General features: G+C 38.5%; 1 protein-coding gene across 3 annotated transcripts in view; it reads right to left on the bottom strand.

Annotated features, from left to right (window-relative positions):
* Positions 1-20,392, bottom strand: part of LOC115224901 (vigilin) — a 59,167-nt gene that overhangs the window by 10,560 nt on the left and 28,215 nt on the right. For all 3 annotated transcript variants that reach the window (XM_029795860.2, XM_029795859.2, XM_029795858.2), the window contains exons 3-16: positions 18,746-18,953; positions 17,219-17,327; positions 15,416-15,531; positions 13,418-13,621; positions 12,609-12,824; positions 11,371-11,577; positions 10,070-10,177; positions 8,884-8,988; positions 7,514-7,592; positions 5,851-5,990; positions 4,733-4,951; positions 4,323-4,409; positions 3,030-3,161; positions 1,215-1,433 (exon numbers count right to left, since the gene is read on the bottom strand). In XM_029795860.2, coding sequence (XP_029651720.1) covers positions 1,215-1,433; positions 3,030-3,161; positions 4,323-4,409; positions 4,733-4,951; positions 5,851-5,990; positions 7,514-7,592; positions 8,884-8,988; positions 10,070-10,177; positions 11,371-11,577; positions 12,609-12,824; positions 13,418-13,621; positions 15,416-15,531; positions 17,219-17,327; positions 18,746-18,907 — 2,103 coding nt within the window. In that variant the 5' untranslated portion in view covers positions 18,908-18,953. The remainder of the gene's footprint in view (positions 1-1,214; positions 1,434-3,029; positions 3,162-4,322; positions 4,410-4,732; positions 4,952-5,850; positions 5,991-7,513; positions 7,593-8,883; positions 8,989-10,069; positions 10,178-11,370; positions 11,578-12,608; positions 12,825-13,417; positions 13,622-15,415; positions 15,532-17,218; positions 17,328-18,745; positions 18,954-20,392) is intronic.

Below are 20,392 nucleotides of genomic sequence, written 5' to 3'. Positions count from 1 at the left end.
TCAACATTCAGCTTATTCTGTCAAATGTAATCCTGATTTAGTCAAATTGCTTTAAATTAATCCTGCATTATCTCATAGCTTTGAGATTTTGGTGATGTGATTGTTTATTTTTAGAATGACATTGTAGCATAGGTGTGAGAGGTCAGATGTGGTTGGTTTGAACATGAAACAGAGAATGTTTTGGCTAGTTGAGATGATGGAGGGTTTCAAATATTGCAACAAAGTGAACCGTTTTATGGCTTAAAATTGGAGAGAAACTGCAGGCCTCAGACATGGAGCAAAGTCTACAATTCCTCAATTCAAAGTGGATTTTCTAATTGGTTTTTAATTTTACTACGGCAGGATTGGACACTGTCATTCATCCATTGTTGTCAAAGATGACCAAGGACGACATCACATGGGAGAAGAAGACAAAGCACAGTGTGTCCAGCTGGAGCCATTCAGTCTGAGGCGTGCTCAAAAGACTCTGCTGCAGGTTGGGCATGGCTGGTCTACAGGCACTGAAAAGCGAGGGGTTGGCTCTGGGCTTGTGTCATTCATGTTTTCTCTGTGGCTCTGCAAGCCTGTTCTGTTTGTAGGTGGCACCTCTGTTGGTGCATCTTTGCAAGGCATGGGTGGTCTTGTGCTTGTGTTTCACAGACGTTGGCGTTGATCTCTAAGTTAGTATTACATGTAGGAAAGGAGGGAGGAGAGGAGACATGTAGTTATGGACTGGAGAAGAAACACAACTGTGGGGTGGGAGGGAAGATGTAGCTGTTCAAACAGAGGAGGAGGGATGCATAGAGAAAGTTGTTTTAATATCATTATTATTATTCTATGTTTGACTTTTGCTTTACATTTGCACAAGCTGGCTCCAAGTCTCACCCAGAGACCTCAAGAGACAACAAGTTGGAAGTTCGTGTTGGTGTTATGCCTAGGGTGCCATATATTTGGTTTTGTACTTAGTGTTGTACTAGTGAATGTCTATAAAAATTATGTTTGTTTTAAAACTTGAGATTACATAGAAAGTATTTTGTGTAGGATATGAGCAGTTCCCATGAGCACTATCTTTTGAATTTCTGCCATTTTGGGGTTTCCTGGTATCTGAGTTAGGTAGCAATCAGCCCCTTTTGCTATCATTCCCAGGGCACCTATGACGACAGGTATTGTTTTGGTCTTCATTATTATTATTGTTATTATTATTGATGTTGTTGTGCTTGTTGTTTCTTTCCTACCTTTTCACTTGTCAGTTCTCGCAGCTGTTTGCAAGCATTTTCTGCATCTTCTGGTGGTCCTCGAATCACGACTTTATCACAGGCACTTCCTTCTGGTGGGAAGCGGATATGTACACCACTGCAGTCATCTAAAATAGCTCGAATCAAACGGCCTTTGGCACCAATAATGGAATTGTGGAACTTTGATGGAATTTCAACAGTAATCTCCTTAATGTTAGCCTGAAAGAACAAAAGAGAAAAACCCCAAATTAAATTGTAATTAAGTAGTTATTGTCCATTATGCAATTCCAACCAGTCTGGCTCCATCCTATTGCAATACACTCCAGAGGCCAGGAACCTCCACTTCCAAAACCATTTTCCCAGAAAGTCTCAATCTTAATCTAAACTATGATAAAAATATTATAGCAACGTTCTTTAGATAAGCTAGAAATAGCACCCATGTCTACCTCACATTACAAAGATACAGTCGGCAATGTAGTAACTGATATAGAAAAAGATAGGATGGTCATAACTGAAAAGTTTGATTGTGAGTCTGCTCAACCAGAACTGACTCGGTGCTAAACAATAATAATGCTTTCTATTATAGGCACAAAACTGGAAATTTGTGGGAAGGGGGCAAGTCAATCACAATGGGCCTTATGCTCAGCTGGTACCTGGAAGGTGGTTTTGGGGACCAGGATGTTGATGTTTTCTCTCCTCTAGGTTCAGAAAGAAAACTTATTAAAGAATAACTGGTATCATGTCTGCTTCTAACTCTCAGCTTGTCTTCTGATGAAGCCTGGAGATGATGGCAATTTCACCAGATTGCCAGCTTGGAAGAAAAGGATTGAGAATCCAACCAATCTTGTTGCTGTTCTCTCAGACAATCAGTGGTGGCACCAGTTGCAAGGAAAGACTGGTTCCATCCAAACCACATTGGATGATATCACTGAGGCTTGTCAGGGGGAAGTTGCCAGCATTGAAGTGGCTTGACAAGAGATAAACAACTCCAAAATCATCGACTGTAGACCCACAGTGAAATGTTGGTCACTCACAGATCTTGAAATCCAAGCCGAAATGAAAAGCTGATTCGGAGACGGTTGTTACCGAGTTGGATCCCAGGTAACTTTGAGGGCAGAGAACCATACTCTAATGTGGGGTTAAAGAGGCAGAATAAAAGAAAATGTATAAGGTTATCCACACTGGATGAGAGCCCATTTATGTCGGATTGACAGAACAGCTGCTGGATTAAGGCCAAGATGTTGGGTACGCCTTGATTGTGGTGGGCTTTTGGAGGACCTCATTGACAAGATATCCCTATAACAACAGCTTTAACCCTTTACTATTCAAATTATTGTCAAATGTAATGCTTATCTTGTTTTCAATTAATCTAGTATTATCCTGTAGCTTCAAGAGTTCAATGACATGATTGTTTATTTCCAGAATGACATTGCAAGGTAGGTGTGAGAGGTCTGATCTGGCCAGTTTAAATTCTAAAGGCCCAATTGTGGTGATATTAGATATTTTCTTTAACCCATTCACTTTCATATTACTCTGTTAAATATAATGCTTATTTATTCCAATTTTTTTCAAGTAATCACACATTATCTTTTTGCTTTAAGATTTCGATGATGTGATTGTTTATTTATAAAATGACCTTGCAGGGTGGGTGTGAGAGTCCAGACCGGCCAGTCTGAACATAAAACAGTGAGAATATTTTGGCTGGACATGGCTATTTTAAATGCTAAAGGGTTAATCTTTCAAACTAGCAATTAAAAAAGGATGGAACATTATATAAAATGAAATAATAATTTTGAGCACAAAACAGTTCCTTACCAGATCCTTTTGAATTGCTTCAATCTTCTTCTTGGCCAGTTCCACATTGGCCTTCTTGCCAGTGATAATGATCATATCAGAATTCATATTCTCATGAGGTAACTCGATCCGAGTGTCAGTCTCATCACGAATCTACGGAAAGCAAAACCAAAAATCATTTCCCAACAGAACTTGGGGAAGGGATTGGATAGGTGGGTGGGCAGAGATATTGAAAAATTTTACAGGATCAGAGAGTTATTGGTTAAAAGATTCTAATGGGTCAATCACAGATATTGATTTTACAACAGTAAAGGTAACAAGGGATTGTTTCTGCAACTCAGGTGGAACGAATATCACAAGGTGGGAGGAGCTGTCCCAAAGCACCAGAGTATCAGTTTCTTTACCAGTTTGAATCTTTTATATATATATATAATCATCATCATCATCATCATCGTTTAACATCCATCTTCCATGCATGTACTGTTCCATTATTGACAGGAACAATGAAAAAAATGTACCCATCATTTAATAAACACAGGATTTAAGTGTGGGCTGCTGTAGGTTTCATCTGACAGCAGAATGGTTGAAAGATTGTGCAATAGACAGCACTCAATAGAAACTCACTCAACTATTGTAATGTCAGAACATGAAACTTATAGAAGTAGCTCACTTTTAAATTCCATCATCATCGTCGTTTAACGTCTGCTTTCCATGCTAGAATGGATTGGACAGTTTGACTGAGGACTGGTGAACCAGATGGCTGCACCAGGCTCCAATCTGATCTGGCAGAGTTTCTACAGCTGGATGCCCTTTCTAACGCCAACCACTCCGCGAGTGGTTATTAAATATATATACAGCAATCCCTTGCCATATCATGGTTCACCTGTCATGGTTTATTATTTAAGCTTATGCAAAAACACTAATTTTACATTTACAATATAATTAAAAAATATACACAGTACAGTACTGTTTCTACTTTGCAGATTTTCACCTATTCCAAGGAGTTTTAGAACATATCGCTTGCGATAATCGAGGGATTACTCTGTGCGTGTGTATACACACACACTCACAGAGTATAGGCTTCTGCATAGTTTTCATTTATCAAGTTCCACTCACAAGGCTTTGTGAACCTGCAGTAATGGTAGAAAACATTTGCTCAAGATGCTGTGTAGCAGGATTGGACTTGAATCACAGTTACAAAGCCAGCCTCCATGCCTATACCCATATCATATGTAATTAGTTAATTATCATTTTTTTTTAATGTGAGAGAGAGAGAGAGAGTGTGTGTGTGAGAAAGTAAGAGAGAGAAATTACCTTTTTAATTGTGGCTCCACCTTTACCGATAATGTTTTTATGGAATTCCTTGAATATTTGAACCTGGGCTTGATAATTGTTGGTGACCTGAGAAAGAAAGATTGAATACCAAGAAATATAAATAAATAAATATAAATAAAGGAGCATAAATAAATAAAAACACTGGGTTTCTGTAAACTGGTGGACTTAAAATACGTCCACAAGCTTTATCAGGTGAGATTAAATGGGGCTTGATCTGGATTATCCTGTATTATTGGTGAAAATAAAATCATAAAATATCCACATTTGGGCAAATTTCACAGGAATTCAGAGCTCCTGCAATTAACAGCAGAAAAATATTGCAAAGTGCATTAACATGACGTATAGGCTTCTCTCAATACACACACACAAACATAAAAATAAAAACTGACCAGTTCTTGTTGGTATTGACTGAGGTGTTGGTATGCTTTGTCGACATCGTTCTTTGGACCACGCAGAGTAACCACATCACTCTTCTTTCCAGCATCGGGGAAGCTGATCTGGACTTGATTAAATTTATCCCTGATTTCCCGGATCTTCTCACCCCGAGCTCCGATAATGGTTTTGTGGAAGCGCTGTTCAATTATTATATCTCTGCTTTTTTCATTCTCCTAAAGAAAGAAAGATTTTTAAAAAAGGGGCTGAAATTATTTTCTAGAAACCAAACATTTGATCTTAGATAAAATTCAGAAACTTTAATTACTGTAATTCCTCACCATATCGTGGTTCACCTATCGCGGTTTATTATTTAAGCTTACATCGATTCCTCCGTGGTGTAGTTTTGCATATATAATAAAACAAATATATACAAATTATAAAAATAATGAAAAAAAAAATAGGCGTTGTGTGGTAAGTAGCTTGCTTACAAACCACATGGTTCCAGATTCAGTCCCACTGCATGGTACCTTGGGCAAGTGTCTTCTACTATAGCCTCAGGCCGACCAAAGCCTTGTGTGTGGATTTGGTAGACAGAAACTGAAAGAAGCCCGTTGTATATATATATATATATATATGTGTGTGTGTGTGTGTATATGTATATGTTTTTCACTAATCGCAAAGGGTTTTGGAACATAACAACCACGATAGTCGAGGTGTTACCGTGTTTATAGAATAGTGCAGAGTGGCCCTACATGGATGTAGTGCAAAACTGCATTGTTTAGTAGAGGGTGGCAGAGGGCAGCTCAGTGTAAGGTAGCCAAATTTAAAGTAGTGTAGTGTGATGAGGAGTCATTCAGTATGGTTTATTGAAGGGTGGTTAAGTGTAATGCAATATTCTCAAGGATTCTGTTGACAATGTCAGTATTAATAGAAAACCCAATAAAGGCATTAGGAAGGGCATCCAGCCAGAGGAACTATTCCAAAACAGACAACTGGAGCCCGGGCAGCACTTTGGCTGGCCAGCTCTGGTCAAACCATCCAACATGGAAGATGGGCGTTAAAGGATGAAGATGACAGTCACAGCTGTATACACATTAAATAAAGATAAAAGAAGTGAGAAAAGAGTAGTTACCATTCTCTGAGCCATTTCTAAGAGTTCTTGCTTGGCTCTTTGTACACCGTTCGGGTCTCCCTCAATCCTAATAATGTTGCTGTTGTCACTGTCTGAAGGGATCTGAATAGCCACACCAGTCTCGTTTTTGATTCTAGAAACTGAACAAACAAACAAACAAATAAATAAACAAAGAAAGACAGAAACAAACAAACAACGGCTGCCATTTACGATTGTAATTTTGTAATGGGAACTCTGACTTTCTATAACAAAACATAGGGCACCAGTCACTAGCCATGTCAACTTTGAAAATGCCACAGGATCCAGGATAGGATGCCAGTCCCTCACAGTTGCTGAAGGTATGTCTCTCTCTGCCCAAACCACACCTCTGCACCATTGACAGCCTAAATTTGGATGGTGAGACCTGTAACCTCCCACAATATATCCCTCATTTTGGCTTCACATCAACATCCACCATCTTTTAACAGCAGGAACCTGTGTGTGCTTTTCCCTGGGGAGTTTTGTCCACCAGCAGGCATTCTCCATGGGCCCAGTTTCTAGCAGAAAATTTGCCAGTTTGTCTGACCAACGTATTTATTTCAGGGCTGATCTCTGCACCTCATACCTTTCACAACTGACCTCTGCACTTAATGACCTTCACAGCTGACCTATGTACCTCATGACCCAGCAAAGGGAAGATAATCACGTCCCCGCCCCAGGCACACAATCTTTAAATAAACACATAATTCTAGATCTTTCATAAGAATTATGATGAGTATCAAGTTAAGGTGCTAGATGGTTAAACACAAGGTTTACAAGTTCAAACCCTGGTACAGTTATTGTTTTGTGTGCACAGTGGGCAAAGAACTGTAACCATTGAACTTGCCTCAGTTTGCTTGTCTAACTACAGGTTTCATTAGAATTTCCCTTCTCGTGGCCAAGTCAACAATTTCTAGCGCAAGGGCCGCATTGTGTCAAACAAACACAGGAGCATGATGAAGCCCTTGGGCCCATCGAATCCTGTCAAACTTATCCAACTTATGCCAGAATGGAATCTGGATGTTAAATAATAATAATGATGATGATCATAATCTATATATATAAAGTTGAAGTTGTCTGTCTGTGTGTGTGGCAGATTTGGTAGCCTTCAACTAACACTATCTCCTCCGAGACCCTGTGGCGCAAGTTGACCAAAATTGAGAGTATGATAGAAGAAGGCTTGCTCTTTATTCTGTAGAAGTAAAATTTCAAATTGGACCATGTTAAGACCAAAATTTATTTACATTAAAAAGGTGCTTTTTTTCTATGAAAATCCCTATTTTTTTTACAATTTTTTGACTGCTGTGTCGCCATTTTTCAGTGTATTTCAACCAGAAAAATGTTCACTTAAAGGGAATAACAAGCTACATAATGCAGTCTGCTGTCTTAAGCACAACTAAAAAACAAACCCGAGCAACACCAGGCTATACTGCTAATAATAATAATAATAATACTAAAAATAAATTCAAAGTACAAGAGAGATCCCACGCAAAGATGCAAATACACACACGCAGAAACACACATACATCTACACATGAACAAACTCATACACAGAGATGCACCTGCATACACAACCACATCTCCATATAGACACACAACACACATCCACATCCCCACCCCCCAAACACTCTCCTCCAAGACTTACTATTTGCACCATTCTTCCCAATGATATGTTTGTGAAAGCGCTGATCAATTTCAATCTCAGCAAATGCCATTCTTTTCCTCTGCAAAACAGAATTACAAAAACTAATTAATTCTTTCATTAATTAAAATTTTTTTAAAGTAAAATATAATACAAATAAAAATAAATAGTTGGGAACTTGTTTGAGTCATTCTTTGAAAAAACTAAGTTTTTTCATTGAAAATTTATTGTTGCTATTGATTGGTTTGGTCTTTAGAATATTCTGGAATGGTTTGGGAAATGTGAATGAGAAGGAGACAGAGAGAGAAATGGTGGTGAGGTGATTGGAATGGTTTGGGTGAGAGAGAGAGTGTTTATGTTAGCATAGGTGCAGGCGTAGCTGTGTGATAAGAAGTTTGCTTCCCAACCATATGGCTCCAGGTTCAGTCCCACTGTGTGGCACCATGGGCAAGTGTCTTCTGCTATGGTCTAGGAATGACCAAAGCCATGAGAGTGGATTTGGTAGACAGAAACTGAAAGAAGCCCATCGTATGTGTGTGTGTGTCAGAGTTTGTCCCCCAATACAGTTTGAAAACCGGTTTTGGTGTGTTATATCCTTATAACTTAGCAGTTCAGCAAAAGAGACCAATACAATAAGTACCAGGCATTAAAAAAAAGTACTGGGCTTGATTCATTTGACTAAAATTCTTCAAGATGGTGCCCCAGCATGACCATAGCCTAATGACTGAAACAAGTAAAAGATAAAAGATATGTGAAGGGAGTGGGGGGTGGAAGAGACAGTCGCGAGAGTGTCAGTGTGCAAGAAAGAGAAAGCATTCATATTTGCATCAAGATGGCCATGTGGTAAAGGAGTTAGCTTCCCAGCCATGTGGTATTAGGTTCAGTTCCACTGCATGACACCCGGGGCAAATGTCCACCAGGCTGGTCCAAAGCGTGGGGAGTGGATTTGGTGGACAGAAGCTGAAACAAGCTGACCATATGTGTGTGCTGCCATCTACTCGCAATATCAGAGGGCGCACACTCTCCTACCCTGATGCAATCTCCAGGGATACAGGCATCCAGCAACAGGACCTCCGTAATGCCATGATGGACTGTGAAGTCTGGCGTAGCATGGTAAATTCCATTGCCTCGACCACGGTCGAACAATGATGATGATGATATATGTGTGTGTGTGTATAAATGAGAAAAGAGAGATAAAGACAGACAGACAGTGTGCAGACAGGTTACACAATAAAAATAGTGTTAGAGAATGTGTGTGTGTGTAAGGGAGAGAAGACAACATGAACCTGTGTATTATTGTGTGTGTGTGTGTGGGTGTCCGCCAGTAAACGAGTGAGTTTGTGAATGATAAGTGAAGAGCTGAAGAGACTTACCAAATCCTCAATACACTCAGACAGTTTCTGGACACACTCTTCGACTTCATCAGGGGGTCCTTCAATGTTGATTTTGTCCTGCCCTTCAGTGAATTCAATGTGAACCTAAAGGAATTAAATGAAAAAACAGTGGAGGAGGAGGAATAAACACTAAGAACAACCAGTTCCATACATATGTATACATGAATGTATGTAAGTACATATCATTGCTATTATGTTAAACTGTCGTTTGGCCAAATGCATTTTTTTTTTTCAATATTTAATTTTGCATGCAATAGCCGGTTCTTTTGGTCAAACTATCATACCTCCGGCTGCTTCAGATGAAAATTGTCAAAGTGTAGTGAGTCCCAAATATGACAGTTTTACAAAAATATTTCTGACTGAAAATATCATACATGCAGTTACGATTTTATGCCCTCAACAAAGTATCAATGTTAAGCTGAAACTGTTGCTAATGTAAAAAGAAATGGAATGGTGAAACTATTTTTTCATTTTCTGAAAAAAAGCAACGTTTTGGACTTAGGACACTTTTGCATAATAGCAATGATATGTATGTATATGTATATTAATTATTAGTTACAGAAGCAATATTCTTTTCTACTCTAGGCACTAGGCCTGGAATTTTTGGGGAGTTGGGGGCAGTCAATTAGATCGACCCCAGTACGCAATTGATACTTAATTTATTGACCCCGAAAAGATGAAAGGCCAAGTTGACCTTGGCGGAATGTTACAGAAGCAATATTAATGCCAAAAGGTAGTGTTTCTATCCATCTTAATAGAGAAGTCTTCTTAGAATACTGAATACACAAGCAGAAGTAGTGGGGGAGCATCATAGCCATGTGTTGAGAGGGATTCTTCAGGGTTTGAATAATTCACCTCTGGAAACATGGGTGTTTCATTCAACATCCTTAAACAACCCTTATTCAGGGACCTTTTGAGCGGGATGGGTTACTCGACCAGAAGAAAATTGTAACTGAGCCCCACCTGCAAGGTCATTCGCTGTTTATCTTGATACGAGATGTCACGCACATATGGTTGTGATGCATGTGCCTAGTGTACCCTTATCAGATGGGTAGTCATGATGGGTATACTGGGCTTCAGATATTTTACCCCAATTTCCCTTTGATGGCATGCACTCCTCACTCAATAATAATAATAATGATGATGATGATGATGATGATCTTACCTTTGGAGTGTTTTGCGTGATTTTCTTTATATTGGAACCCTGTTTGCCAATAATGAACCTGTGAAGCCAGGCTGGGGCCTTCACTTCTTCCACAATCACACTGTTTGCCTGAAGTAAAAAGGAAAAGGTCAATAAGACAAAAACTTCGACTTTGTATAAACATTACACACACACACACACACACATGTACACAATCGTATTCCACAAGGATAAGGTCTTCCTATATCTGAGTAAGCAACAAATCTGTTAAATATGATTGTACATCTGTATAATACATTCAAAGCTGGCTGCTTTGTGCACTTCTAATTTATATTTAGGTGTATGTATGCATATAGATAGATAGATAGATAGACAGACAGACATATTGATAGATCTGCATATGATGATGATGATAATAATGACGGCTGTCCACTCGTGACTAAAAAAAAACCACCACTGACCATTGTCCATGAAAAATGCCAGCAATACTCTGCAAGAAATTACTGTACCACCAGACAACTTCACAAAGCACCTAACAAGCCCTTCTCCATCCTAGTGGCATAATCCAGAAAGAAGCCATGTCAATATGGGTGGCAGGCTCAGCAATGTGGGAGCCCCATGATCTCAAGTGCAAGCCAAAGATCCCCAAAATGTCCAATGCCATTCCCTGCATACCTGGTTTTATAGCAGAGTGACCTTCTCCTAAAGACAAGCTTTAACAAAAGCTGAGAGGTGCCTCAGTCCCAGTGGTCTTCCAGCACATCAGACATCAACCTGGAATTTCTGAGGGTGCATGCTAATGCTCAATGCTTGTTGAACCTACACTATGTCCATCTGTCCTTTTGACATGCCTTGATCTTAGTCCTGCTGGGTTTCTAGCAATCCCCCTCACCAGGCAAACCCAGTGGGGATGCAGGTTTAATCACTGACAACCCGACCACACAACAGGCCGTACGGGATTCCATGTTGCCAGTTGCGCTGATGAGACGCTGCACAAGTGACGTGATACACACACACACAGATTTATATATAAATTAGAAAAAACCCACCTTTTATCAATATATATATTATATATCAATATATATTATATTTTGTGAAACTTGATTAAGTATTTCTAAATTGAATTTTTCCCTGTAAGTTAGGAATAATATTCCCTCAAATTATTATTATTATTATTATTATTATATATATATATATATATATATATATATATATATAAGAAAGAGACAAGAGGGATCAAGAGAAACACATTTGGATGAGAAGACCAGACAAAGAAAAGAAGACAAAACAGAAGGAATGTGAACACATGGTGTATTGTTTACCTTGGAGTATACCATAGTAAGGGCTGGGCCCAGCTTATCCTCTTCTCCACGAAGTGTAATAGTTCCTGAGGGACTTTCCAAACTTGGTACCTCAACAGATACACCTGTTGCTTCCAGAATCTCCTGGATATTAGCTCTCTTCTGACCAATCACATACTTGTGTTGGCACTTGCGCACTTCGACGGACACAGGCTGACACTTCTTTTTCTAGAAAAGGGAAAACAACAGAAAGCTTAGAATCACAGGCAATTCTATGTACCTATACATATATATATATACACACACACACATACCAACACATACATAAACCTACACTTATATACAAATCTGTAAACACAGAAACACACAATTACATCCGCATATATATATATATATATATATATATAATACATACACCTACACATATATTCCTACACAAACACATATAAATATTCTTTTACTTGTTTCAACCATTTGACTGCAGCCATGCTGGAGCACTACCTTTATATACCTACACGTATTTATATACACAGCCACAAACGGTCAGTCTTCTTCGTCACTTTCTCACTTTATCATCTCTAAATGCTTTATTTCATTCTTCATTCTGTTTGGCACTTTTTTCCTTATAATCTAACCACGAAGATAGAATTGTCATTTACAGCCAACTTAACCCATTTTTGTCTATTTCTTCATTATTGCATCTCTGGGTTTAGTTTCGTCTGTAAACTGCTGAAAATCCCATACTGGTTTGGGTATGCATTCTCATACTGAATGAAATAATGAGAGGATCTTACAAAGGACTTGTTTAAACAATCAGCTGAGGAGGTGCTTTTACACCTTGGATGGATGACAATAATTACACAACTCCTCATCAATGTGGGTGGTGTTAGGAAGACATGTCCATCTGACCTGTTTAGGAATTCAATAACTGAATAAGAAGTGACGTGGATGGTAATGATCCTTCTAACCCATGCCAGCATGGAAAGTGAATGTAAAATGATGAAGGGTGAGTGAGGGGATAAAGCAGGACCCGTGGTGTACTCAAAATGGAGACCATTGTTGACAGTAACACTTATAAAAGCCTGTCCCCTAGACACAGAAGAATTGAAAGAAACTACAAAAACAGGGGTCAAATGACATTCCTAATAATGCTGGTAAATAAGGGCCAATAGTATTGTAAAGGGAACCAGATTACTGGTGAGTGTTGCTATGCAATATTAAAACAGTCTTTGACAAGACATGGTTCTACATTGGATTACCTTCTCTTCCAAAGTCTTCAGGATGAAGCTTTTTGCCTTCATCACACCTTCCTTCTCTCCAGAAACCACAATCTCGTCTTTCATTACACTCGGTGGTGGCACGTTAATGCGGACGTTTGTAGAATCCATGAGAGATTTGATGTTGTTGTTGTGAGGTCCACAAATGAAAGGGTGATAGATCTTTGGAACAGGTATACGTTCAAAAGCCAGTTTAGCCTTTAAAGACAACGACAAAGGAAAAAAAATAAAACGTGTGTAAACAACAGTAAAAGAAGCAAATATAAACAAACATACATTATAGTCCAAGTGAAAGAAATATATACAGGTATGTATTCAGATATCAGCATACAGGTAAGAAGTTCTTTCATCGTAATTCTTTATAAGAACCATTTGTTGAAATATCTTTGAAAAACCAGCTTAACCCTTTTGCTACTGTATTTATTTTGAGATGCTCTCTGTTTCTTTCAATTAATTTTAAATATAACAAAGAATTTAGTAAAACAACTTAGTTATCATTAAGTTGGTATTAGGAACAAAAATTGTGACTAAGGTTTGGTGGAAGATTTTCATTCAAAACTTATGAAAACAAGACATTTGTACTACAGCGCCAGTGGCAGTTTCAGCCAGGTTGGTATCGAAAGGGTTAATTATGAAGTTCATTACTCTAGTAAATTCCTCCAAATTCTTGATTATTTCTCTAAATTAAAACCTAGATGATGTATTTCATGAGAAATATTGCTACAAAAGGGTTGAGTTTGAGTTCAGTTTTCTGCGATGCAATGAAAAAGAAGCAAAATGTCTTGACATACCTGTTCGTCTGAAGTGCACTGTATTTCATGGCGGGCTTTCTCGACACCTTCTTTTGTGCCAACAATACGAATGATGTCTGTGTTATCAGCGCGAGGGATTATAATCTTTGTGGCAGTGTTCAGCTCAAGTTCCTGCAATTTCTTTCCATTTTTCCCCAAAATAAATCGATGGTGTTCTTTAGGAATTTTAATTGCATAACTTGCCTAAAACATGAAGGAGAAAAACTAATTGAAATTGATGCCTGTGTTGGTGTGTGCCTAATTAAGGAGGAGGAACAAATAATTTACATATGTCTGTGTTTGATTCATCAACAAGGAGTAGCAACTAATTAGCATAGGTAAATGTTTAATGAACTAATGAGGAGTAACAATTTATGCATGCAGTATTTTGTTTGGTGTATTAACAAGAAGTAGTAATAAATTTACATATGTCAGTGCTTGATGCATTAATGAGGAGTAGTAATTAATTTACATAGAGTTTGACAATTGACTCAAAGAACCTTGTAACCAACGACATAATTGTCTGTCAATTTCAATACAAAACAAACAAATGGATCTAATGACAGACAAACTAGACATTGGTATGTGTCCTTAGCTAGCAGCCGAGTGAATGATTTAGCTTGAAGGAATAAATGAAAAATATATTACCAATAATTAGCTAATAGCTTAGAAACAGAACAATAAGGTAAAGGTAGGGGTGAGAGAGAAACTGTTGCTTTAAAACTGTAGCTCAATAATTAACTAATGAGAGACAAATGGATATGGAATTGTGACAAAGATGGGGTAGGTTTTCTATTTACATCTTCAAAAGGGTCTCTCAACAATTTCTTTTGTTTCATGACCCATTTTGCTATATATATCATCATCATCATCATCGTTTATATATATATATATATATATAACAGAGTAACACAATGACCAAGTGTTTTGTGTATTAGCACTTACCAAACTAACACACAAAACTCTCGACCCCTGAGTCACTCTGATACTTCTGCTATATATTAATAGAATATATATATATATATATACACACTCAGGTTTTGAGTTCTATTTTTCCCTGTTTGCATTACCAAACCTCTCTCTCTATATATACACGTTATTATATATATATATATAAAACATGGAGTGGTTGGCGTTAGGAAGGGCATCCAGCTGTAGAAAGACTGCCAGATCAGACTGGAGCCTGGTGCAGACTCATGGCTTCCCAGACCCTGGTCGAACTGTCCAACCCATGCTAGCATGGAAAACAGACGTTAAGTGATGATGAAATATATGTATATATAAAACCTCTATGTTTATATATCCTCCTCTCCTACCGTGCTCTCTACACACTCTAACTAACTTCTCCACATGTTAACATGTACCTCCTTGTGACAATGTAAACTTTCATTTAATCAAGACGTCCTTGGCCTGAAGAGTAGCCATCAGTATACGCCTCGCTTGGATATTTACCACTTCTGAAGTTCTGCTCACTATGAAACATATGTAGCCTGGATCTTATCTACTCCATTCTACAACACTTGTGTGTGTGTGTATATATATACAAATATATGTATGCATACAAACACACACAACCTTGATGGTAGAGAAATGTAAATATAAAATAATATCCATATCCAAAGTTAAAGTTAATATTCTAGAAAATTATAATTTATATTTACTCATTTCAAACATTTAAATATTTAATGAGATTAAATTAATTAACAACTACAATCAAACAATAATACTTCCAGAAATCTTTGCACCAACGAATCGAGTGAGTTACAAACACAATGTTGTAAAAATGAGAAATAGTTTTCCTGTGACATGCACAACAACGATTAGCATATTTGTGTTTGAATATACCAGAATATAATTAAGAATAAATATGCAGATCATTATGCTTAACAAGGCTAAACTAATCAATAACTATAATAAAACAGTTAGATATTTAATGAGACTAATTTAAGCTGAACAATTACAGGTGGAAGGAAGAAGCAAGCAATGTTTTGTGTGTACCTGTGTTTGCAGTTCCGAAACTACTTCACGACGGGCTTTCATGACATCATCAGGTTTTCCACTGATGACAACAGTCAAACTTTGATCTTTAGCCAAACTCATCTCAATGGATACACCTGGAACAGGTGAGGAAAATAAATAAAAAAACAATACAACGAAAATATTAAATACATTTAAAGATGAATAAAAAGAATGGGGCAAGGCTGCTGGGTACGTGAGATGTCAGTGACATGGATGAGGGAAAGAGAAGCTGGTATGGGTCAGATGGCTTGACAGGAGCTGGTAAAGCCAGGGGCCGCTAGGTTCCAGAGTCTCTTAGTCAAGTGTCTTCTGCTATAGCTCCAGGTCAACCAAAGCCTTGAGGGGATTTGGTAGATTGAACCCATGGTTGGAAGGCAAGCTGCTTGACCACACATCCCTGCCTGAGCCTATCAGTACTGAGTCCTCTCTCAGACAAGTAACTCAGAGTACCTCCTATCAGAAAGCTACTTCAGTGATGGAAAATCATAACAGAGACTCCATTGTAAAATGGTGATGTTGTACAGCATCAGGTCAGGCCTGACTGTCTAAGCATAGCAATCAAATGAATTCCAGCCATGACCACCATGTCTTTTTATATATCTGGAACTAAAATGCATAATATGTTCTTGCTTTCCTTTTAACCCTTTAGTGTCCGCATTATTCTACCAAAATTAATGCTTTTCCATCCACTTTGTTTTGAACTAATCATGCATTATCTTGTAGCTTTGAGATTTTGATGAGATAGCTGTTAATTTTTAAAACGATAGTGTAGGGTTGGTGTGAGAGACCAGATCTGGCCAGTTTGAACATAAAACAGGCAGAATACTTTTGGCCGGATATGGCCGGTTTAAATGCTAAAGGGTTAAGGCAATATAGAATACCGTAAATCCTCATTTCCCCCCCAAAATTTAAAGGTCAAAATCCCTAGTGCGTACTATATACGAAGTTAAAAATGAAAAATATTTTCTAAGCAATGTCCGAGTTTCTATTTGCTGTTCGGCAATGTTTATTCAGACGCATTTTGTGATGTCGGGCACGAAAATCCCTTAAGCTAAGCCTGAAAGCAATGAAGTCATAAAAGAATCATCCATAACTTGCAGTAAGCAACATTTATTAAACATTATTACTGTTATTTCTTTATTTTCTGGAAACAAAATGCACAAAAAAGCTACACGTTTGCATTGTTATATATACAATAATAATAAAGGACGTTAGCGTATACATTTTTACAAACCAAGGACATTATACAGAACTCCTTGACTGAAGTTAGAGAAGGGGTGCGTATTATACACAAGGTTTAGGTTTTTCAGAGGTACAGCCCCCTAAAAATCCTCTGCGTATTATACTCAAGGGTGGACTATACTCGAGGATTTACGGTAATTTTGAAGATATGTAGCTGCTATTTCTAGCAGGCTGAGTGGCCACAGGGGCATCCTCGCAAGTTCATCCTGGTTGTATGTACTTTTATTTCCAATATACTGTCAAGGTGAACCACAAAGTTGCATTACATTAACTTTGGCCTTTGTTAGGTGTTGCACAATGGAATTGAACCTGAAACCACATGACTGGGAAGCAAACTTCTAAACCAACCCTCCATCATGCCTCTACCTAAATATAATTCAAGTCATACATGTTGTCTTCAAAAATGAATGACACATTAGATAATGTAATCCCAGATACATTTAGGAAGGTAAAAACAAAGACACAGGGGGGGATCACAATCAGGGAGCCTTTTTTATGCTGGATCTGCTTGAAGTGACTGACTTTTGGGGCCCAACTCACCAGTTTTTTGCATAATATCACGGCAGATCTTGGCCTGTTCACCTTCCTCTCCAAAACTGTGTTCATTGATCTCCTTAAAACGCCTCTCTTCAAGAGGAACGGTGAAAATCTGAAAAAGAAGAGCAGAAAGAGTTAAGAAATGGAACTATTTCAAAGGAACAAAGTAAAAATACATACATACAACATCAGCAGCAGCATTTAAGGCCTGTTTTCCATGCTGGCATGGGTTGGACGGTTTGGCTGGAGCAGGTTCCAAGGCATCTGCTTTGGCATGGGTTCTAAGACTGGATACCCTTCCTATTGCCATCCACATAACAGAATGGGATGGGTGCTTTTTACGTGACACCAGCACAGGTACTTCAGATGTGGCACTTCTTACTTGGCACCAGCACCGGTGCTTTGTAAGTGGCACCAGCAAGGGTACTTCTTATGTGGCACCAATACTGGCATGGGTTAGATGGTTTGACAGGATCTGGTGACGCCAAGATCCAGTGTCAACTTCAACATGGTTTCTACAGCTGGGTACTCTTCCTAACACCAACCGCTTGCCCAAGGTGTCACACAGTGGACTGAACTGACTGAAAAACGGATTTCTCCACCACAGCCATATCTGCACCAGTGTACATCTGCACACAAAGTAAGGTACAAGTGGTGCACATATTAAGGACTATTAGACAACACCAATCATGTTATCGGGCTCAGACTTGAGAGAGCCAACTTCAACAAAGACTTGGAAGCGATTGTGAGTTCAAACCCTGTCACTGCAGTACAAAGTCCCGGAAGAGAAAATGGGAAATGCAACCAAGGAACTTCGACTGAACAGATTCGGAAGAACCAGGAGAATTACTGAGGTTGGTGATGATGGAATGAATAAATTAGAGCCAGGTCAATTAAAGTTGTTTGTTAATTGGTCAATGGTTCAAAGCTTTAGAAGTTTCGGCTCTCATCCAGGTTAGACAAAGTCTTCAGTGGTGCCAACTCAATACAATTTAGAGTTTACCAATTCCACATTACAAGAGAACTTTTATCTTTTGGTTGTTTCAGTCATTTGATTGTGGCCATGCTGGAGCACTGCCTCGAGGAATTTTTAGTCAAATGAATCAAACCCAGGAGATCTTTTTCTAGCCTGGTACTTATTCTATCGGTCTCTTTTGCTGAACAGCTAAGTTATGGGGACATAAACAAACTAACACTAGTTGTCAAGTGGTGGTGGGGAGGGGGACAAACACAAACCTACACACATATATACAATGGGCTTCTTTCGGTTTCTGTCTACCAAATCCACTCACAAGGCTTTGGTTGGCCAAAGTAGAAGACACTCGCCCAGGGTGCCATGCAGTGGGATTGAACTCAGAACCATGTGGTTGGGAAGCCAACTTCTTATTAAACAGGCACTCATACACCCAAGATCGAGAGAATTCTTGAGGGTCAACTCCACAGGACATTCTCTCAGAAGCTGATGAATTCCCTACGACACAGGAAAGGCTGAAGAATAAAAGAGAAGAAGCAGGACATGTCTCGTCTCACCTGTGTTGTTTTGGTACAGCGTCGTGCAAATTTATTCTCTCCATGGGAGGCATTGGTAGCTGGCAAGTCATTCTTGTCTGAGAGAAGGGCAGGAAAAGCCTCATCGTAGGTTTGCGGCTCGTAAGCCTCATCCTCAATATTGGTAACCACCTCAGTCGCCATGTCCAGACTCAAGGTCAGTAGACAAATCCAAGTCGTACAGTACAAACTACAAACAAACAAGAAGAAAAACAAGTTTAAAGAAATTTCACAATTATATTGAATTCGGTAACGATCTTTGCTATTGAAAATATTGTGTTTCCCTTTTTTAATATTAATTAGTTTTACCAATATTTTATATATATTATACATACATATATGTATATCATATCTATTATACATACATATTTTATATATATTATACATCCATATATATATATATATGTATATCATATATATTATACATACATATATTTTATTTATATTATACATACAAATATTATTTCTTTGTTTATATCTGAGCTGGAAGTTCGACAAAAAGGAAAACCATGTTATGGTTCTCCAGGACATAACAGATGAGTTCAAAACCAGCTGTGTGTGAGAACACCTGTTATGCAGGTGAACTAATTTTGATAGCTGAGGCAGGTGAAGAATTTGAAAAGAAATGTCATATGGGGAAGAAGAAAAAACTAGGGGGGGGGGCCTCAGAGTAAGATTAGCAAATATAAATCTTTTAGAAATTTTCTAAATGACAGAGTTCTACTTGCATCTGAGAAATGGTTGATCTGCAGTAAAGAATTAGGTGAAACTTGCATACAATGTACTCAGGGTAAACCACGGGTGCCCAAGTTGTTCTGTAGAGTCACAGACAAGCCTAAAAGAGGAGACGTCCAGTGTAGCTGATGTAAAGGAGTAGCTAAGCCTGGGAGCTGTCATGAAATGAATTCTTCCACCCCCACCACCATTTCTTGCCATTAGTCAGATGAAGAGGAAATGTAGCATCTGTTGTTGTTATTATTATTATTAAGGCGACAATCTGGCAGAATCATAAGCATGCCATATGAAATGCTTAGCAGCATTTCATCCATTTTTATATTCTGAGTTCAAATTCCATCAAGGTTGACTTTGCCTTTCATCTTTTTGGGGGTCAATAAAAGTAGTACCAGTTGACTGCTGGGGCTGATGTAATCAACTATCCACCCCGCCCCTAAAACATTTCAGGCCTTGTGCCTATAAGAAGTCTATTATCATTATCCCCCCCCCCCCCCACACACACACCTGAAAACCACTTTGCCTTTCATCTTTTCGGGGTTGATAAAATAAATACCAGTGACTTACTCCCTCCCTTGAAATTACTGGCCTTGAACCAAACTTTGAAACCATTATTATTATTAAGGTGGCAAGCTGGTGGAATCGTTAGCACACTGGACAAAATGCTTAGTGGTATTTCTCCCGTCGCTATGTTCTGAGTTCAAATTCTGCTGAGGTCAACTTTGCCTTTCATCCTTTTGGGGTCGATAAATCAAGTACCAGTGAAACACTGGGGGTCGATGTAATCAACTACTCCCCTTCCCCACAATTTCAGGCCTTGTGCCTATAGTAGAAAGGATTATTATTATCATTATTATTATTATTATTATTATTATTATTAAGGTGGGTGAGCTGGCA

Source organism: Octopus sinensis, linkage group LG26, assembly GCF_006345805.1.
Source record: "Octopus sinensis linkage group LG26, ASM634580v1, whole genome shotgun sequence".
Taxonomy (NCBI): Eukaryota; Metazoa; Mollusca; class Cephalopoda; order Octopoda; family Octopodidae; genus Octopus; species Octopus sinensis.
This window is presented reverse-complemented; position numbering and strand designations above follow the sequence as displayed.